The 22,264-nt window shown below is 46.6% G+C and overlaps 1 protein-coding gene and 1 non-coding gene across 8 annotated transcripts in view; both read left to right on the top strand.

Annotated features, from left to right (window-relative positions):
* EVX1 (even-skipped homeobox 1) overlaps positions 1-22,264 on the top strand; it is a 49,352-nt gene that overhangs the window by 13,648 nt on the left and 13,440 nt on the right. For all 7 annotated transcript variants that reach the window (XM_064575127.1, XM_064575126.1, XM_064575129.1 and 4 more), the window contains exon 2: positions 1,829-1,922. Coding sequence is in view for 2 of the 7 variants with exons in the window: in XM_064575132.1 (XP_064431202.1) it covers positions 1,829-1,922 (94 nt within the window). In the remaining 5 variants the exon portion in view is untranslated. The remainder of the gene's footprint in view (positions 1-1,828; positions 1,923-22,264) is intronic.
* Positions 9,356-9,462, top strand: LOC123836245 (U6 spliceosomal RNA). The gene has a single exon (XR_006788919.1). It is a non-coding gene; the product is annotated as a U6 spliceosomal RNA (small nuclear RNA).

The following is a 22,264-nucleotide window of genomic DNA, read 5'->3' as shown; positions in this document are numbered from 1 at the left end:
GCCCAGGGGCAGGTCCAGCGCCCCCCACCCCCACCCGGCTAGGGCCTTGCGACAGGGGCTCTCAGGAAACCTTGTAAGGTCTTGTACTGGCACCTCCCACCCGGCGACACAGACACCTCGGTTCCCGTATTCGGGCGGCGGCTCCGCCCGCCGAGTGAGAGTGACCAGTGCAGGGACCAGCAGTCCGGGATGGTGGCCGGCCCCCCGAGGGACAAAGGCATACGTTTGCTCAACAGCAGCTCTCATCTTCCCAGATTTCCATTTCAGCTCAGGCTTTTAGGACAACAACAACAAGGACGCGGTGCAGCGCAGGGGCAGCGCTCAGCCAGTACCGGGCTGGGTATGCCTGTGGCGGGGCGATTCCCTGACGCGAACCCCCTCTTTGCGAGGCGGGTCAGGGGCTGCTGCGGGCGCCCTCCCGAACCAGGGCTTCTTTACTGGAGGCCAGCAGACTTCCCCCCGGAAATCAACGGGTCTGGGCTCTCGTTAGTGCCATATTCCACGGTGGGCCCGTGTCCTCTCATTTCTCCTTAGGAAACGACCAGATTTTCTAGGCCACTGACAAAACAAAACAAAACAATTTGGCGGTCATTTCGTGTTGAGGCGCACGTTAGGGATATCTGTGTGGGCCCCAGGGCATGGATAATAGGCGGGTGTGGAAGGATCTGGGTAGGAGGATGACATAATCCCAGGGAGCGAAATACTCAGAGAAGAAAAACAAAACCTACCAGACTGATCGTGTTCCTGCTCCAGATGCATCATCCAAGGAGAATCCCTCTGGGCTACAGTTACCTACCAGTGGTGGGAGGAGTTCCTTGAAATGTGTGCTCCCAACCTCCCCCCTTGAGGGTACAGGCTTCTGGCTGCAGAAAGGGAAAGCCTAGTGGGGGTCTTGGGTGGAAGCAGCCCCAAAGTAAACTCTAGGCCTTGGGCGCCTCCAAATTATGAAGTTGCCAAGGCTCTCAGACCCGGAGGAGGGAGTTGGTTAGTTAGGCAGCAGCTAGAAATTTGGGGCAGCAAGACCTGGACCGGAGATGCAGACTAAAGCTTTCAGACTCCCAGGGCGCCTGGTGGCTCAGTCGGTGAAGCTTAAGTGGCTGCCTCAGGCTCAGGTCATGATCCAAGGGTCCTGGGATGGAGCCCCATGTTGGGCTCTCTGCTCAGTGGGGGCTCTACTCCCTCTCCCTCTGCCCCTCTCCCCTGCTTGTGTTCTTCTCTCTCTCAAATAAATAAAATCTTTTTAAAAAATAAAGCTTTCAGACTCCCTCCTCCTGTTCTTCCTCCCTCCCCTGTGTCTTCCTTACCCTCTCTTATCTTTTCCCCACTTGAGGGTGTCAGGTCTCCATATTTACACTGGCTTTGCTCTCAGGCCCTGCTTGCATGGAACAGAGAGACCGGGAAGTTTGAGGAAGGGTCTCCCCAGTGGTTCAGATGTCAGAGATCCTGGAAGTGACCACCACCCAAAGCCCCCAAAAGAGATTTACCCACATTCAGTGTCCCCCATGCTTGTGGCCTGGAGGAGCTGAAAAATGCCATTTTCTAACCCAGAGGTTCCTGGTTGCCTGAGAAGCTTAGCAGAATTTTGCAAGCTGAACAGGATATGGGGGAAAAGGCCACTGTTACTGCAGATATCCTGGCTCTGTTCAAAATCAGTGCTCACAGAAAGAGGGCACGTGTCCCGTCACCGCTCTCTTGAATCTAATTTTTCTGTCTCTCACGTAGAGTCGAGGGTTCTACATGTCCTCCCCGCAATCCCATATTTGATCCTCCCTGTGGGAAGTGAATCTGATCAGGGCCTTCCTAATTCTCCTCCTCTTCTGTTCTCCAGGCCCCTCAAAAGAGCCCACAGAAACACAGAAAGGCCCAAGGGGTGTCTTTTGCCGCTGGAAACAACTCTGCCTGGGACCCAGAATCCAGAAATGGTGAGTGGTTTCTCTTCACCCGCTGCCTGAGTCCTGTGGCTGCGGGAAGCCTGGGCTGAGGTGCCAGGGGGCCCCCTTGCAGCTGCACTGAGCCAGGGAAAGGGGTGGGCTCTCAGGAAAATGGGTGAATAGGGCCACCTGGAAAATTTAGATTTCTCAGCTCTCTAGATTCCCTGGAGGAGAAATTCTCTGGTTGGGAGTGACTGTTGCCAATTCCAGTTTCCAGATTTGGTTTTCCAGCCCGGGAAAATTAGGGCCTTGTTTAATTCTTTTCCTAGAAGTTATATGCTTATTCTTTGACTTTCTGTTTTCTATTAGCCAAACAGAGACTTCACATAAGATAATCTCTGTTTCTCCCTCCGACCTCTGAAACTTGTAATTTGGGGGAGATACTGTATTTAAAATGCCAATCCCAGTAATGAGCTCAGCTTAGCAGTGTGAGCTCCTACCCTCCCCTTAATGAACAGAGCTGTCGAGAAATAATTTCACTTTGATCTAGTTTGTGACCTGATTTTTTGGCTTAAAGAAGACTGGGCAGCTAATTGGATTCTTCAGTTGCCTTTAATCTCCACCTCAACACTTGGAACCTGACCAAGCTGAATTAAAGCAAGTCTGATAAACAAGATGTAGCTGGTTCCCAGGTTAACAGCAACGAGAAAATCCCCCCCACCACTGTGGGGTTTAATGATCACAGTGTGGTTGGCACCTCACAAAAAAACATGAGGCTGTAGGCCCCCAGAACCTTCAGCACGGAAGTCTTGGGATCCTTTACCCTTCCCTCCCAACACCCTGGATGTGGTTTAATTAGAAAGAGAAGGCCGCGTAGAGGGAGGTGGGGAAGAATGACTTACAGTTGGTGAAAGAGGCAGGGTTGGGGGGTTCATCTCAAAGGGAGGCAGGATGTTGAGGAGATTTTTGTCCCTGGGAGAGGAAGCAGGCCGAGTCTTTGAGGGCTGGACAGTAAAGATTGCAGTTTGAATTTCCAACTCTGCTCCAAGAGTGAGGGGGTGCAGGAGGGAAATAGGAGATGAGGGGCAGGGTTATGCAGCCTGAGGGGCTGGGAGTCATGGGTTTTATTTAATCTTTTGAGATGCCAGGGTTTTGTGTTCTGGAGGCAAAGCAGAAGGAGGAAGGAGTCTGCTGGGACCTCCCCATTCTTAGTGTGGGGCCTGAGAAAGGGTTCTCTGGGGCTCTTCTCCTGATACTCTAGTTTGCTCTCTGCTTAAGAAGCTGGAGGGATTCTGAGACATTATTTCCTCTGAGGCAGTGGGAGTTTGGTTTATGTCAGGATCTCTCAACCTAGACACTACTGACATTTTGGGCTGGATAATTCTTTACTGTGGAGGCTGTCCTGTGCATTGTAGGATGTTTATCAGCATCTCTGGCCTCTATCCACTAGATGCCAGTAGCACCTACCCCTGTTGTGACCATCAAAAATGTCTCCAGACATTGACAAATGTCCCCTGGGGGCTACAATTGCCCCCCAGCCCCCGTGGAGAACCACCAGTTAGGTCTCTATGAGGCAGGCATTTTTTAAAAGGATTTTATTTGGGGCTCCTGGGTGGCTCAGATGGTTAAGCGTCTGCCTTCGGCTCAGGTCATGATCCCGGGGTCCTGGGATCAAGTCCCGCATCCGGCTCCCTGCTGGGCGGGGAGCCTGCTTCTCTCCCTCTGCCTCTGCCTCTCTCTCTCTCTCTCTCTGACTTTCATGAATAAATAAAAAAATTTTTAAAAGGATTTTATTTATTTATTTGACAAAGAGAGAGAGCACAAGCAGGGGGAGTGGCAGGCAGAGGGAGAGGGAGAAGCAGGCTCCCTGCTGAGCAGAGAAGCTGATGTGGGACTTGATCCCAGGACCCTGGAATCATGACCTGAGCCGAAGGCAGACCACTGAGCCACCCAGGTGCCCCAAGGCAGGCATTTCTGGGGAAAAAAGTGGAGTGCTTTGCTTGAAATGATCTTGGTGGGGATTCAGAGAGCCAGAGGAGCAGGATGGGGGACTCCTTTTCCTTTGGCTTCTCTGTCCAGTTGGATCATGAACACTTTCTCAAGGGCTGTCTTAAACCTCCATTGCAATACCCGCGGGAAGCGTTTGGACAAGCATGTAGTTTCCAAGGCACATAATCCAAACATTTAGGCTCACTGACTCTAGGCTGCCTCTGTGTGTGTGTGTGTGTGTGTGTTTAGGATAGATGCTGGGAGAGGGGGATCCAGAACTCACTTTTTCCTGCAGCCTTGACTAAAAGGATGTTCCTTCCTTAGCATACATGGTCTTGAAGTGGGAAATGGCTGAGCTTTTGTACAACCTGTGCTGTTGAGATTTTCAGGGAATAGAAAACCTACTGCAAGTGGTGAGGTGAGAGGTGGCCTCTAGGATATTGTTAGGCAGATTCTGATCTAGTAAGTGGCCCTGTAGCTCTGCAGCCATCTCTTTCCTCCAGCTCTTAAACTCAGCCAATCTGACACTGAGCAACCTCTTCTCACCTAGATTTTCTGGAAAGTGTAAGGTCCAGGAACGTATAAGTTTGGCATAATTTATTGACCTGATTATTATTATAATGCTGATGGAAAATAATAAAACAGAATTTTACCACAATCCACCCATCTCAACCAAATCCTCCTTCCCTCCATTTCTTTCTTTCTCCCTGTCCTTTCCTTTCCTTTCCTTTCTTTTCTCTCTTCCCTTCCTTCCTATCTCTTTCTTCTGAATTTTCCTTCCAAAATGTGCCCACATACATACAACACAAATGAAAAAAAATAAAGATTGAGAGAAATTGGTTAATTCTAAGGACAATTCTATAAGGCTTGAAAATCAATAATATGCATAGGCTTAAATTGGGGATCCTTAGTCTCTCCTATAGAACAGGTTATAACCACTTAGGAGCAGCTAGGCATCTTTAGGAGTCAGGATCTTGGATGTACTAAGTTTAGATATTTGACAAGAATCATTGAGTGCTTACAGAGTGCTAATCACTTTACAAACAATAACTCATTTAATCTGCGTAACAACTCTAGGAACTATTATTACCATCACTTCTATCTCACAAATGGGGAAACAGAGGCACAGTCAGGTTTGGTAACTTGCCCAAGATCACCCAGCTAGTAAGGGGTCAGGTTTGGACTAGGATTGACCCCCCAGGCATTGGGTCCTGGGGCCATATTTTCAACTACTAATCTTTGCTGCCTCTTGTTTTTTTGTTTTTGTTTTTTTTAAAGATTTTATTTATTTATTTGACAGAGAGAGAGACCGCGAGAGCAGGAACACAAGCAGGGGGAGTGGGAGAGGGAGAAGCAGGCTTCCCGCGGAGCAGGGAGCCCGATATGGGGCTAGATCCCAGGACCCTGGGATCATGACCTGAGCCAAAGGCAGATGCTTAACGTCTGAGCCACCCAGCACCCCCATTTTCTGCCTCTTGTTAATACATTGGGTAGAGACAGTGGTCCAGAAGACAGAAGTTGGGGAGGTGGGCATCTCTGTGCTCAGCAGGTAGACACTGCTCTATCTAGAAGCCTCACTCTGAGCTTCAGGGCCAGATTTCCTGTCAACAATGGGTCTATTAATGGAAGCTTTTTCTGATCATTGAAAGTAAGTTATGTGGACTGTAATACATATCCCCAGTATTTACTACCTCAGGAACATAGGAGACATAATGAAGGAGGGAAGGTTGTAATTGTAGAAAAACATCAATTCTAGTAACAGAAATCAGTGGCAGCCAGAGAGGTTCTCCCCAGGTTTCCGGCCCTGCTGGTGGCCCCTCCACCAGACTCCATGAAGGCAGGAACCCCCCAGAGGAGGAAAGGGGCCTGTTATAGGAGTCATCAACCTGTCACCACGGCTAGGGTGAATATGGCTTCTGAGTTGGGGGGAGGGGGTGGAGGCTTAGTCTTTAGCACCACCAGCTGCAGGAATGGGGGGAGGGGCCATAGGGGAGGTTGGGAGGGGGAGGCTAGAGGTGGAGCAGACCTTTTCTACCTACTGTGGTTATTGAGTCAGGAAGCCTCTGTGCTAGGCAGCGCTTGGCATTTAACATGAACAAGGGGGTACTTACCCTCAGCAGCATTAACGGTGTATAAGCGTGTGCATGGGGGTCTGTGCATGAGAGAAAGATGGGGTGACACAATTACATAGATGAAGGCACCGGGGGCTGAGATGAGAACCCAGGGATGCAGCAGGATGAACGGGGTGCTGGTATGGGGATCTGGTTGGGGCAAACAGCAAGGAGGCTGAGGTACTTGTCCTGGTCCTACAGGATGTCCCTGACCCAGGCAGGCAGAGAGAGGGATTTTCTCCCCATGGAGATGCAAGAGGAATGTTGGGAACACAGTTTGGCTAAAGGTGAGGGGTAGGGAAGGCAAATAGTGTCCAGCACCCACTATGTTCTGGATGCTGTACTTTGCAGGGATTGTCTCATTTAACCCTCGTAACACCCCTATGAGTTGGGCATTGTTGTTATTTCAGTTTTGCAGATGAGGAAACGGAGGCATAGGATCAATGACTTGTGCAAGGTAACACAGGTGGGTGGCAGAGGCTAGGATCTTTGGGACTCTCTCAGCTACCCTGGGGCCCATCTATAGGTGAACTTGTGCAGGTTAAGGGGAGCCCAGGTCGGAGGCTTCCTTCGTGGTTCGCGTAAGAAAAAGCTGTGCTCTTACATTTCCGTACTTCCTCCCCGCCGCCATCCCATGCTGAGAAAGATACCCACTAGTGATGATAAATTGGGTGCTTTTTCCGGGGCGGCTCAGAGGCACCGTCGGTCAGGGCCGGGGACTAGGGTGTGAAGGTCGGTCGAAGACAGTGCAAACACAGGTGGCCAGACGGACGGACGCTGCCCGGAAGCCAGGCGGGGCGGGGCGAGCGCCGGTGAGAACCCGAAGCCGCAGAAACCCGGGCTCCGGAGCCGGCGGGTCCCCCGCGCGAGCCCGGCCGAGGCGTGGCGAGGCCTCCTCCGGCCCGGGAGCTCGCTCCGCGCTGCAGGCTGGCAGAGTCGCCTCCCGCCCGGCCGGCCTCCTCCGCCCCCTCGCCCAGGGCCGCGGCGGGGCGGGCGGCGGCGCGGCCGGAGCCACACGGGGCCGCGATCCCCCCTCTTCCGGCTCGGTTCCGGGGGAGGAACCGGGCTCCCGGCTCTGCGACTTAACCAGCTGCGGGACGGAGCAAAGTGGTGAACTTCTAATCTGTTAGGAAAGGGTCATAGTGACAACAGCAACAATACTATATGCGTTTGTTTACCCCACACGATGGGATCAAATGAGATCATTCATTCAATAAACGCGTGTGATAGCCACCTCCTACACGACGGGCACTGCACTAGGCTCTTTTCATTTTCAAATATTTATCTTTATTCGTGTCTTGTTGGGGTAAATTTTACTGAAATATTATGTACCAAAGAAGTGCATAAAATGAACAAAATATCGCAAAGTGAACACACCCGTGTTATTAGCAACAGATCAAGAAACAGAAAATACCCAGCATCTCACTACCCCTCAAGGGGAGCCACTCTCCTGACATTTAACACCAACAAATAGTGTTTTTCTTTTCTTTTTTTGAAGATTTTATTTATTTGACAGAGAGAGACACAGCGAGAGAGGGAACACAAGCAGGGGGAGTGGGAGAGGGAGAAGCAGGCTTTCCGCGGAGCAGGGAGCCCGACGTGGGTCTTGATCCCAGGACCCTAGGAACATGACCTGAGCTGAAGGCAGATGCTTAACGACTGAGCCACCCAGGCGCCCCTAACAAATAGTTCTTTCCATTCAACAAATAAATGATACTGGAAGGGCGTTGTACACCACCAATGAAGTGCTAGTAATAAGAGGCTCCATTATCTAAGTTAGTTGCTGTTGAGCCAGAATGGGATTTGTCTGAGTACTTGCTTTTCCTGGAATTGTTCAAGGGACTGAAGACTTGGGTTCTCGCCCCCACCCTTTCACAGAACACCTAGGCACCTCCTGGGGCCCCTGGGGTTCCTTGGTGGAATGAAGACCTTTCACTTTGAGGATCCTTCCTTCTGTGACTAATGAGGGTGGTTTAATATTATCCAGAAATACTAGGACAGATTGGAAGCATGGTCCGTTGCAGTATTTACTATTACTAAAACCAATATTATTAATATATTTATAATAATAATAACAACACATGTTTGAAGGTGAATGTCTCCAGTCTGAGGCTCCTCATAAATGTGGGGCCTGAGGCTCATCATAAAACCTCAAAGAGGTTCTATGACTTTAAATAACAACTGGGGTTTTCTTTAGAAATCTTCAGAGAAGAGTGTTTCTGCCTGTGGCAGCAGAATCTTCCTACTGAACAACCCCTCAAATACCACGGGGTGGGAGATTAGAATGGCCCACCTTCATTGTTACCATGCACTGCCATGAGTTCCAACCTAAAAATTGTTAACAGTGGAAAGCATGGATCCTAAGGAGTTTTCCCCCTGCATGTTCATTTCCTGTTAGATGGGGTGATGGGTAAAGGTCCAGCCTATCTTCCTAGGCTGCCTGGCCTGGGGATGGCATCAGGACAGTGCCCAGGAAAATCTCCTCAAACATCAGAAATTTTTATCCAGTAGAATTGAGTCCTTCATGGACACCAGTTCTTTTCCAGAGGAGTTAGAAGTCACCAGAACAGGAACAGCATCAGGTATGGAGAAAATGATGGAATAACAATTCCTTACACACAAGTGGGGATTTACAGTTGACAAAGCACTGACCATTTCTCCATCTGTTTGGTGGACTTACTATGAATACTTTCCTGGGTTTTGTTTTTGTGATGATGAAAAGGTATGGAATACAAAGACCCCTTGTTAATTTTGAAGGGGACTCTGGCTTTAGCTCTAGCATCACACAGACTTAGATTTGAGTCCCCCTCTGCCACTTACTTGCTTTGTGACCTTGGGCAAGTCTGTTCACATTTCTAAATTTAGTGTCTTCAACTAAAAAATGGATATAATAGTATTACCTAGATAGCCCATACATAGGCTGTTGTGAAGTTGAAGTTCTATGATGCAAATAAAGCACTTAGCCAGTGCTTAGGGCATTGTAGGTCAAATAATAGTTAGCTTTCAATATTTTTTTGAAGATTTTATTTATTTGACAGAGAGAGTTCTATATTATCAATATTGTTCTATAATAGAATTCTTATAGACATGGCAGAAATCATTCTGATCTGACAGGTGATAAAACAGAAAGTACTGAACTACTAACATGTGTTGTATCATGGATAAATCTAAAAAATTATGCTAAGTAAAAGAAGTTAGACAGAAGAGACCACCTATTGTATGATTCCATGTATCTAAAATGTCCAGAAAAGCAAATGTATCACAACAGAAAGAGATTAGTGTTTGCTGGAAGCTGGAGGTGGGAAGGGAGATTAACTGTAAAAGGGCATAAGGGATCCTATGGTAGGTAGGGGGGATGAAAAGGATCTAAAACTGATTTATTCTGTGCTCGTTTCAACAGCACATACACTAACATTGGAATGATACAGAGAAGGTTAGCATGGCTCCTGCTGAAGGATGACATGCTAATTCATAAAATGTTCCATATTTTTAAAAAAAACTGCTTTATTTTGATGATTGCACCACTGTGTCAAGTAACTAAAAATCATTGAATTGTATACTTGAAATAAGTGAGTTTTAGATATATAAAATATATGTGAATAAAGTTGTTTTAAAAACTCAGAAACTGGGCGCCTGGGTGGCTCAGTTGATTAAGCGACTGCCTTCGGCTCAGGTCATGATCCTGGAGTCCAGGGATCGAGTCCCGCATCGGGCTCCCTGCTCGGCAGGGGGTCTGCTTCTCCCTCTGCCCTCTTCCCTCTCGTGCTCTCTGTCTCATTCTCTCTCTCTCAAATAAATAAATAAAATCTTTAAAAAAAACCCCAAACTCAGAAACTATCACAGAAGAAGAGGAAGAACAGACTCCAGGTTTTCAATGAGGTGTTGTTTTTGCTTTTGTTTTTAAAGATTTTATTTATTTATTTGACAGAGAGAGACAGTGAGAGAGGGAACACAAGCAGGGGGAGTGGGAGAGGGGAGATTAATGCATGCTTATTTTTTTTCAAGGTTTTATTTATTTATTTGACAGAGAGAGACACAGCGAGAGAAGGAACACAAGCAGGGGGAGTGGGAGAGGGAGAGGGAGAAGCAGGCTCCCCACGGAGCAGGAAGATGAAGGGCTCCATTCCAGGACCCTGAAGGCAGACGCCTGAGCCACCCAGGTGCCCCATCAATGAGGTGTCTTCAGACTATGGTACAGTCGTTTGCCTCCCACTGGACAGGAGAGAGAAGGCAGACAGCAGGGGAGGAGCTACTCTTAGAATCTCCATTAAATAAGGGATGGAACTCAAACAATTTAGAGAATGTAGAGATGGCAGTATCTTAAGGAGTGGAGAATGGGGCAAGAATAAGTAGTAATTGTGGCTGTGATTCAACTTTTAATATTCTAAAAAACTTTATATTCTTGGGGCCCCTGGCTGGCTCAGTAAGTTGAACATGTGACTCTTGATCTCAGGGAACTGAGTTCAAGCCCCATGTTGGGCATGGAGCCTACTTAAAAATAAATAAATAGGGGCACCTGGATGGGTCAGTCGGCTGAACATTGGACTCTTGGTTTTGGCTCAGGTCGTGATCTCAGACTCCTGAGATCCAGCCCAGCTGGGCTCCCTGCTCAGTGGGGAGTCTCTCTCTCCTTCTGCCCCTCCCCCCTGCTCATGTACTCTCCCTCTCTCAAATAAATAAATCTTTGAAATAAATAAATAAAAAGCTTTATATTCGAAAGCTTTATTCTTAGTATTCTGAAGGGCTTAATGTTCTAAAAGCTTTGTGTACATCATCTTGTTTAAATTGCATAACATCGTATAAAGTGAGTGGTGTTATTATCTCCATTTCAGAGGACATGAACTTGAAGCACAGAAGAGTTAAATAACTTAACCAAAATCATAAGCTAGTATATGGCAGTCAGGATTGGAACCCGGGTAGTTTGTTCCGGAACACCTGCATTTTACAATGATGTTATTAATGCATATGAAAAGCAGGAGAGTGACATCAGGGGTGTGAGCAAAACTGAGTTATGTGTGTGATCCTGGAAAACCCTGAGACTTTGCTTAAGGAAATATGATGTTGTTTTGTGTGTAAATAAGAACCCTATCAGACATGTTGGTGGGAGTGGACCCACTCACTTTATTGCTGCTGGGTGCCATTTTTCTATATGAATATTTTAAAATGCCAGACAAGCCCTTCATTTCTGCGTGTTTGAAATGTGGCCATGCTTATTTCCCATAGTATGAATTGAGCCCATGTTTCTGAGACAACGTTCAGGCTAATTTAAACAATCCCAGAATCACAGCCCATGGTCCAAGTCACATTCCCCTCTCCTAGTCTCTTTCACAGTGTCCCTCCTTCAACCAAGAGTGCCTTTCCCACTCCAACTCTCATCCCTGGAAATCCTGTTCAACTTTTCAATGGTATTTCCTCCACAGAATATAACACCTATCTGCCTTTCTGGATTAGATAGAAACAAAAACCGTGTTTTAAAGATCTCTCACGGTTGGCTGCATTGAGAGAAAATATGTGCCACATCCACAAAGAACTTGGGAAGTGATGGATTAAAAACTGCAATGCTTTCAAGGGCCAAAAATAAAATTAAAAAAAAAAAATACTGCACCTAATCTTTCTGTTTGAGTAGTATGAATAGACAAAGTGGAAGTAATATTCTCACTTCTTTCATTCTTTTGGTTTAAAGGATCTAAAAAACTATTTGCACACATGAAACAGGCAATTTGTAAGTTGAAATGAAAGGAATGTGAATTTCTTGGATACTGTGAAGGGATGAGGGGAGGTTGAAAGCAAAGTTAACATAGTAATGGGAAGATCAGAGAGAAGTGGACAAGTGATAACAATCTGGTAGTCTTGGGATGGGAAGGGGTATGATTTTTAAAAATCTTTATTGTTTTTGGTGTGTGGGAAATACAAAATTAATGCATGCTTATTTTTTTTCAAGATTTTATTTATTTATTTGACAGAGAGAGACACAGCGAGAGAAGGAACACAAGCAGGGGGAGTGGGAGAGGGAGAAGCAGGCTTCCCGGGGAGCAGGGAGCCCGACGCGGGGCTCAATCCTAGGACCCTGGGATCCTGACCTGAGCCGGAGGCAGACGCTTAATGACTGAGCCACCCAGACGCCCCATTGCGTGCTTATTTTAAAAGGAATCGAACTTTGAAGAAATACATAGTGTGGGAAGTTAATGCTCCACATTTCCTCCTCTCAGGTCACCCCAAAGATAAACAATGTAACAGGTATATATTTCTCCAGACGTATGTACATATAAAATATACATATATTTCTTGTATAATCATCCATGAAATAGAAAGTCACTAATCATATCCCAGTGAGTTGTAGACATTTACTTACAATTTCTTTTGGCATTTTAACAAATATAGAATCCTACCATATCCACTGTCTTTTATAACTCACTTTTTTTCATTTAACGTAAGCTTAGATCTCTTTGCCTGTGAACACAAGTCTTTTATATACAGTATTTCTTGATTTGTGTACTCATTATTTATTCAACCATTTTATTTATGTATTGATGAACAGTTGGGTTATTTCCACTTTTTCATTATCACTAAAATGACATAGTAAATATTTTTGAATGCACTGTGTAGGAAAATTTTCAAAAAAGTGAGATTCTGGGGACAAACGAAATAACAACTGTAAATTCATAAATGTCAAAACTGCCTCCAAGGAGGTTTTATCTGTTTTTTTTTTTTTAACTTATTTTTTATGTCTCACCAATAGCGTGAGGGTAACAGTGTCCTTGTATGTTGTCATCCGTCTTCAAAGTTCTTTTGGACAAATTGAATTATATAGGAAATGGGTTTCTTTATTTGAACTTGACAGCTCATCACCTCCTTTGGGCTTGGCTGGAATAGACGACGGGGCTTTGAAAGGAACACCAACGTCAGGGAGCGCCAGTGTGTGTCAGAGCAGAGGGGCAGGTGGAACAAGGGCCCCCGGGGGTCGGGGGGGTCTGCAGGGCTCCCCCCAAATCACAGGGACCAGGGTACAGCCGCCCAGAGCCCGAGGCTTTCGCAGCAGATGGAGAATCCATTTTTAAGCTCAGGCAGGAAAGGGCTGGAGGATCGAATTTCCTCCCAACAAATACGTACCGTTCGTTTCAGGACCTTCACCGGCTGCAGCTCAGGCTCCCGGCCCCGCCGCCGCCGCCGCCGCCGCCGCCGCGCCCGGGACGCGAGTTGCCCGCCCGCCGCCCTGCGGCCCCGCGCGCTGGGCTTTCTCGGCAGCCTTGGCGGTGAGCGCGGCCGGAACTGCCGGGCCGCCGGGGCCGCACCTGCCCGCAGCGGTGTTTGCAACGTGCATCCCCGCGCGTCTCGGCTTTGGCCGTACCCAGGAGGCTGGGGACCCACAGCCGACGCCTGAGCGCCGCGACGGTTCGGTCCCTGCCTGCAACACACTCCTTTTCTGCCTGCGACCGACAGGCCCACCTTTGCGTGGAGAATAGGTCCCACCTGTGGGTAGAGGAAAATAGACCCAGGCTGAACTAGACCGTTTCGGGTGCGCTGGGGAAACTGAGGCCGGGGTAGGCGCGGTAGCGCTTTGGGGGTCAGACCAGCCAGCCCACCCTTGGCCAGAATTTTCTGCGTTCTCCACGTAGGGGATACTGCATCCATCACTCCTCCCTGCCAGGTCCCCACCTAGTGCAACTCTTCCTTGGGTCAGTGGACTGCAGAAGATTCTGCAATGGGCCTAGTAGGCCATTTCTGGCCTAGAGTCATTGGCCAATACAGAATTTTATAACAATTCGAAACAGTTGGCAACACATAAAAACATTTGAAAATGAAATATCTGGCAACACAGTCAGCTCTGGAGCTGAGAATGTGCCATCCCGTCTTCTCAATTTGCTAACATGGCCAAGGACGTCTTTCTCATTGCTACTACCAGGCTGCTCCTATAGGCATTAGTGTGTATCCGGGCTGGAGTCACAGATTGCCATAATGGGGGCATGCTAGAAAACAAATCCTTTTGGCTTCCTCTGACTCGATGCTGTGATTGGCTAAGGTCTCCCAGTGTGTGGCAGAGTTGGGATTGGTACTCTATTCACGGAAGAGCAAAGTGACTTGTCCAAGGTCACCCAGACAGGCAATGGCAAGGGCATAGAGCCCACTTTCCTGACCACTGGCCAATTTTCTTGGCTGCCTGGGGCCTCAATACAGCACAGCCATTGGCCAAAGATGTTGCACATGACTCTGACCTGGAATCTAGGGCTTTTGACCTAGTAGTCATTGGTCAGACCAGCCAAATTTCCCTTGCCTCCATCTACACCTACTGAATGGAGAGAATCCCTAAGGGCTGGCATGTGTCTTACTTTCAGCTTTCAGGTGCTGGGTTCTTGTGTAAGAAACTTTATAGATCTGTGGGCAGCTGTTTCTTATCCTTATGCACAGCCTGAAAATAGACCTGGCGGGTACCATAGCAATTATACTTGAATATGCTAGTGTGATCCCATTGGAAACTGGTGCATCTAGCCATCAGGGAATTTCCCCAAACCTTCAAACTTGCCACCTGCAGGGTAGATGGAAACCAGAAAACTAACGGCCATATCACATGGGCAGCCCTGTCATAATTCTGAGTTTTGTCTCCCATTTTTCACTGGGGAGCCAGAAAGAATTGGCTAGACTTGCAGAGGGCCCACAGTGGTGGAGTTTTACAGTAGGGACTGTAAAACCAGTATGGGGAAACACCGGTGGACGGAAAATGAGTTGTTAGAGACAATAAGTGGTGTGGGAAAGGAGAACTACTCCTGAAATGGCTTCTTATTTTACTTAGGGGCATTTCCCACCCAAGGCTAAAGCATGTAAAACAGGCCAGAGATCCTAATGTTTCTCCATCAAGGAAATAAAAGTTTGAAGCATTTATGTTAAGTTAGCATATGGAATATCTATCTATAACAGTATTAGCTCTTCAGACATAGCCTCTTACCTCCCCTAGCAGTAAGTGAACAGCTTACAAAAGCTGCATTTGTGTGTGTGTGTGTGTGTGAGAGAGAGAGGGGCTCAGTTTGGATTTAAAAACAAGAAGGCTTAACAATACCCGCTCTATATGAAATTACCACCCCATTTTAATAAGGTCCAGGATGTTTAATAGCTCACTTAAAGTCTCACAGCAAATTGAGAACAGAATAGAAACAGAAGAGGTGGCTGTTTTTCTGAATTGGTCTTCTGAGAAAGGCTTGTTCATTTTCATTCTATCTCTAGAGGAACTTCTCATTTGCCTTCTTCACAACCCTTCAACAATATCTCACCTAGATGTTATCACTGTGCAGGTAAAATAATTTTTTATTTAATTTAATTAATTTATTTAATTTTTTAAAGATTTTATTTATTTATTTGACAGAGAGAGACACAGTGAGACAGGGAACACAAGCAGGGAGAGTGGGAGAGGGAGAAGCAGGCTTTCCGTGGAGCAGGAAGCCCGATGCGGGGCTCGATCCCAGGACCCCGGGATCATGAACTGAGCCGAAGGCAGATGCTTAATGACTGAGCCACCCAGGTGCCCTTAAATAGTTTTTTTTAAAAAGATTTTTTATTTTTTTGAGGGAGAGAGAGGGAGAGCACAAGCAGGGGGGAGGGGTAGAGGGAGAGGGGAAGCAGACTCCCTGCTAAGCAGGGAGCCCGATGCAGGGCTTGATCCCAGGTCCCTAAGATTATGACCTGAGCTGAAGGCAGACACTTCACCGACTGAGCCACCCAGGTGCACCAAAATAATTTTTTAAGTGGTATAATGTATGCATAAAAATAATTAGTTCATTGGTTGTGCTTTAGTAACTTTTTCTTTGGCCTGCCTGGAAAAACATTTAGTATAGATTGAAGTTCTATGCAGATGTTATATAATTTGTCAGTGGAAAATACCACCCCCCCACACACCACTTTATCACCACCCAGAAAAACTTATAAATTTACATTTCTTATAGGCCTCTTTCTTTCCCTCCTCTCTGTTGATCTTTTTAAAGAGTATTCATTTATTTATTTATTTGAGATAGAGCCAGAGAGAGAGCCTGAGTGGGGGGGGGGGGTGGGTAGGGGGACAGAGGGAGAGGGAAAAGCAGCTCCCCACTAGGGCTTGATCCCAGGACCCCGGGATCATGATCTGAGCTGAAGGCAGACACTTAACCGACCTAGGCAGGCACCCCTCTTTGTTGATCCTACTACAATTCCCATTCTCTAGTAGGCCTTTGGTCCTTTTCATGTGGTGCTCCATGATGTCAGAGAGCCAGACTTCTTCCACCCTGTTGCTCTGCCATACATAGGTCCAGGATGTCAGGACACAAGCCCCAGGCAGCAGGACAGAGGAACAATAAAGAAGACTGTGCAGGGCACCTGGGTGGCTCAGTTGGTTAAGCGACTGCCTTCGGCTCAGGTCATGATCCTGGAGTCCCGGGATCGAGTCCCGCATCGGGCTCCCTGCTCGGCAGGGAGTCTGCTTCTCCCTCTGACCCTCCTCCCTCTCATGCTCTCTGTATCTCATTCTGTCTCAAATAAATAAATAAAACCTTAAAAAAAAAAAAAAAGAAGACTGTGCAATGGGCTTATATATTTGTTTTTTTATGGCAAGTGCCTGGAAGCTGCCATATGACATTTCTGCTGATATTTGGTCTGCTGAATTTAGTCCTAAGGCTACTCCTAGTTGCAAGAGAGGCAGAGGAATGTGGTCTTTATTTTACTTTTTAAAAAGATTTTTATTTATTTGAGAGAGAGAGTGTGAGTGAGAGAGGGAGAGAAGGAGCAGGGGGGAGAGGCAGAGGGAAAGGGAGAAGGAGACTCCCCACTGAGCAGGGAGCCTAATGTGGGACTTGATCCCAGGACTCCAAGATCATGACCTGAGCTAAAGACAGACGCTTAACCGACTCAGCCACCCAGGCGCCCCGAATGTTCTTTAGACGTGAAAGCCATGTGGACAGCTGAAGTTTGGATGTTCTTTCATCATGGAAGAAGGGAAGACAGCTGTTTCTGTCACAGTAACTCTGTTACCAAGTGACTAGCACAGTGTAGGGCACACGGTAGGATGGCAGTAAATATTATTTCGATTCAGTCAAACCAAAGTGTCCTTTGGGTGTTTCTGGAAACTTCACCAGGAAGATTAGTAACATCAGAATTTTCTGCTGGGCATAGGGACAAGAAACTGGGAGTAGAAGCTGGTGAGAAGGATTTGGGTAATTTTGCTTTCCAAATTTGCTGTACCTTTAAGTCAGCTCTTTGGAGAAAGGAGAAATCTTTGTAATATATTCCTTCCATCTCTCGAAGTTCCATGAAAAACTGCCCACCATGGCGTCTTCTTTCTCATTGCTTATACTATCCATGTCCCATAGATATGGAAGAAAGTCCCACATCACCAAAACTTCCTCTGTTCCCTCAAAATAGAAAAGAGACTGGCAGGAATCATTCTCATTTGGCAATTTACAATATTTGTGGCATTAAGCCGGTGACGTTACTGTAAGGATGCTCCTCCGTGAAGCATGTGAAGGAGGGGAGAAGTCTCGGAGGTCTTCTCATCTCCTGCTCTCATTTCCTCAATCCTGTCTCCCACCTTCCTCTCCCCCATTCCTATGATACTGGTGAAGTGTTGGTGTGTCGCTAAGGACTGAGCAGGTAATGGCTTACCATGTGGCTCCTCCCAGAGGGCGTACTCCTTAATGAGTAGTAGAAAACCTTTATGAGTTCAAAGATTAAAAGCTAAAATGACAGGCAAATCAGTCTCTATTTGAGGCAATAACTACGTGAAGAAGGTAAGGCAGCTATTATTCACACCCACTGTACACGGAAGTAAACAGGAGCTCCTGAAGGTTAGGTAACTCTTCCAAGCCCACTCGTGGTGGAGCTGACCCTGAAACCCTGAATATAGGTTGCAACCACTGATATATTTGCTCCAGGCACAGCGTTCTTGCTTCACTCACCTTCCTTCCCTTCATTCCACAAACTATCAGAGCTCCCCTAGGCTCACATTCAGGGAAGTAACACACCACAGTAATAATAGCTAACATTTATTGAGGCTTAGTATGTGCTAGATACTCTTTTAAGCGCTTTATATGAATGAACTCATTTTGTTGTCCTATGGCCCCATTTTACAGATGAGGAAACTGAGGCTTACAGAAGTTGAGCAATTTATCCAACATCACATAGCTAGCAGAGTGAGTGGCAGAGCTGGAATTAGAACCCAAGCAATCTAACTTGAGTCTGTGCACTTAACTATTATGCTAAACTACTACTACATTTTTTACTATTGATGGGTCATCTGGCTATGCCTTTAAAGTACCACAAAGGGAAAATTCCATTAGCACACTAGGCATGTCTTGATTTTCTTCTCACTATCCTAGATCCCAGTGGATGGAGTTCCAGAAAGGACACAGGATCCTGGAGGCCACTGCAAAGATGCAAGCCAGATAATTCTTTATTTCATTGTGCACCTACCATCTCCATGTTTGTTGAACTCCAACAAATGCATGAGTGCTATGTAGTTATTTATTTCTGGGAAATGTTAGTCACCATGTAGGGAGGGGGCACAAACACATTATGGGTTCCCTGGACACCACTTCCCCTCACTTTACATTCACTGCTGATGCTCACTGACCAAGGGTACAATATTGAGAAAGGTGAATAACAGACATATTGGGTGAAGTAGGGGCATTGCCATCGTGGGACAAGAGGGAATTTGCATTCATTGAGTACTCACCATAGGCCAGGCACTGTGCTAGGCCTTTTCCTTTTTTTTTAAAAAAAAAGATTTTATTTATTTGACAGAGAGAGAGAGCAAGCAGGGGGAGCGGCAGGCAGAGGGAGAGGGAGAAGCAGACTCCTCAATGAGCAGGGAGCCTGATGTGGGGCTTGATCCCAGGACCCTGAGTTCATGACCTGAGCCGAAGGCAGCTGCTTAATGGACTGAGCCGCCCTGGCGTTTCATGTGCTAGGCCTTTTCCATGTCATATCTCATTAAATCTTCAGAACAGCTCTAAGAGGCAGGCAGCTGTATCTTAAATCTGACATATTGCAGCTTTGGTCTGCTCAAGGTCACTGGCTAGTAAGTGCCAGAGTTGGGGTTCAAGCTCAGGTCTGTCTGGCTTCCAAGCACATGCTCTTACCTTGTCACCAACTGTCTTTGAAGTTGTAAGAAGTCTTGGCTGGGCAAATCTGAGAGCACTCCTCCACCATCAATTCTGTTCTCGTAGCAGCTGCAGATTATCCTGTATCTTCCCAAAGGTCCCTGAGATCTGTTTCTCTCCCTCCTGGACTCAAAACCCAGGCCTCACCACTGCAGACCAGCTCCTGCCTGCTCCTTTCTGCTGGATCAGAAGATCCCAGAATCTACATCCATAGGGAAAGTGGGTTTATAGCTATTGGAAGTTAAACTACATATTTACAAGCCTGGGTTTTCCTTTGGCTCTCATTCCCTCTCTGTGTGACCTCAGTTGCTTAACCTCCTTATGCCTCAGTTTCCTCACCTATAAAGTGAGGAGCTCCGTGCTCCCCTCTGAGGATTGTTGTGAGACATAAGTGAAAGCGTGCCTATCATGTTCTTACCTCAGAGCCTGATCACATGAGCTTTTCCTTTTTCCACTGCCTGTACTGGGGAAAACATGAGGGTGGTGATGAAGGAATAGAAAGAAAACTGATCCATTTTTGGAGGTGATCTGGTTCTTCAGGTGCTGATGGGCCATATTTAAGGTTAAAATCATGGTCTGACTGCTGCCGTTTGTGAAAATAAAGACCCCTTCCTCAGGGTCGAAGACCAAGGCAGAGTTACATCCTGGATCCGGGTTCCTTTGGCCCTTTCCAGGCCTATTTTTAAAACAGTGACCTTTCCTTCCTCTTCTAATTCTTTCCAAGAACAGTAAGGCTGACTCTAGAATAATTAGGAAAACATTCCAAAGTTGACATATTGCCAATAATGGAAGTTATGAAATGACTGTAAGTCCATTATAATAAAAAGTTTCACTAATAGCACATTATGATTTGAATACTTATAAATTGTTGATACTTTTCCCACAACTGTCAGTCTTTCCTTTGTCAGTACTGCCAGGCTTTAAGGATGGGACCGGGAGTAAGAACGATTCATTCATTCTGTAGGAGTCTCTGCAAAAGTCACTCTTGCCCGTGAAAAGTCTGAGACTTTGATCCTTATTGTTGCTCGGTGAACTTGGTCAAGTCTTCTGAACTCTCCAATCTTGGCTTCCTCAACGGGAAACTGGAAAGAACGACCCTGGCCTCTTGGACCTCATCAGGGACTGTAGGAGGAGCAAACCAATGCCGGACAGAGAAGGGCTTTGGAGCAGTCCAAACTAACGGAGGCATGTCAAGGATTAAGATGATGATACATGTCAAGGATTAAGATGATGATACATGTCAAGGATTAAGATGGTGATACACGAATGTGGGTCTGAAGTGAGATGAGAGAGAAAAGAAGAAACAAAGACAAAGATGTCAAAAGGAGTAACAGTGTTCCTTGCTTTGTCATTTGTTGGCTGAGGGATCTGGGGGGAGGCACTTAACCCCTCTGGGTCCTGGTTTCTCATCTGTAAAATGGGGATTATAGGAATAGCTGCTCTTCCTATTACATGGGACTGTTTTATCAAATGGACAGAGGTTGTGAAAATGTTACCTGCATAGGAAAGGACCACCTGTTAATTATTATGAATTCTACTGATAGTCATGCCTGATGAAGTTCTTATTAATAGAATAGTATTGGGGCGCCTGGGTGGCTCATTTGGTTAAGCGACTGCCTTCGGCTCAGGTCATGATCCTGGAGTCCCGGGATTGAGTCCCTCATCGGGCTCCCTGCTCGGCGGGGAGTCTGCTTCTCCCTCTGACCCTCCCCCCTCTCATGTGCTTGCTCGCTCTCATTCTCTCTCTCTCAAATAAATAAATAAAATCTTTAAAAAAAAAATAGAATAGTATTATTCTAGGGCTGTGACTAGTTTAGTCACATTGGGAAATTAAGTCAATCCTTTGAGATTACAGGTCATGACCTGCTAGCTTCCATAGGAGGGGGCTGAATCCAGGAAGTAGGAGCCTGGCCTCTGGCTTCACACTCCTGGGATTCAAATATCACCTCTGCCGCTAACAGGCCATGTGATCTTGAGTAAGCATTTAACCCATCTTTGACTTGGTTTCTCCATCTTACTTCATGGAGCTATAAGGATTAAGTGATATAATGCATGTAAAGCCTTCAGAATAGCACTCCATACACAGAAGATACTTATAGCTACCTTTATTGGTTACTTTTGGTAGCACCTTGGCCTCATGCTGCCTAATTCATAACATTAGCTATAAATTTAACTTATTAAATAGCATCCCAGAATATGTCTGATACTAGGAAAGTCTGACTGAATGCGAAAACATCTATATCTATAGCTACAAATCTCAGGCCTTTTTGGCTGCTTGCTTTTAACCAGCCACCAACAAATGCCTAAATCACGATCTTGAGATATCCGCAAAGAAAAATACTTGTATATCTCAAGTTGGTGCCGGGTCCCTTGGGTCCCTGCCCATAGTCTTTGAGGGAGCCCATAGAAAATCTATTTCTGTGCCTCGATTTCCTCATTCCCAGTTACTCCCAAGGCCCTTCATTCCATTTTAACTGTTCTCTAGCAGGATGCATACCCAAACATGGAGGGCTGCTCTTCTCCACTCTGCAGCCAGCGAACCAGTCGCATCTCAGGGCCTCTAACTCCCTTTTGTGAGAGAAATCTCGGAGTAGGGCAGGTTTTCCACTCTGCTCCAGCTGCTGCAGTCGCAAAGCAGTTTCTAATCTGCCACCAAGTGAGGCATGTCCTTAGGCAGTGGATGAATGAGAAGATGAGTGAGGAGCTACATTAGATAATGACATCATTAAGTGATAATGACATCATTAGGTAATAAGTTAGTGCACAAAGAGATACATGGAGGCGATAAAATGGAAAGAACAAGAGTGACTAAACAGAGGCATGATGTTCTGTACCAGAGGCAAGCAAACATTCCAGGCGTAGTGGAGAATCATGGGAACTCAGAAACCAGGGTGAGGGAATCCATAGGGCAGCAGTTCTTAAACTGGAGTGGACACCAAAATCACTCGGAGGGCTTGTTGAAACAGACTGCTGCTTTCCCCTCCAGAGGTTCTAATTCAATAAGACTGCAGTGGGACCTGAGAATTTACATTTCTAACAAGTGCCCCGGTGGTACAGAGACCACACTTCAAGAAACACTGCCAAAGGGAACGGGGAAAGTTGCCACGTTGTTCATCAGTGGGCCTCAGAACTAAGGCTCCAAAAGGAAGCGTTTGAGGACCGTGGAGACAGGGTTGTC

Source organism: Mirounga angustirostris, unplaced genomic scaffold, assembly GCF_029215605.1.
Source record: "Mirounga angustirostris isolate CCGP_5_RB_7025 unplaced genomic scaffold, mMirAng1.0.hap1 SCAF_12, whole genome shotgun sequence".
NCBI classification, from domain to species: Eukaryota; Metazoa; Chordata; class Mammalia; order Carnivora; family Phocidae; genus Mirounga; species Mirounga angustirostris.
This window is presented reverse-complemented; position numbering and strand designations above follow the sequence as displayed.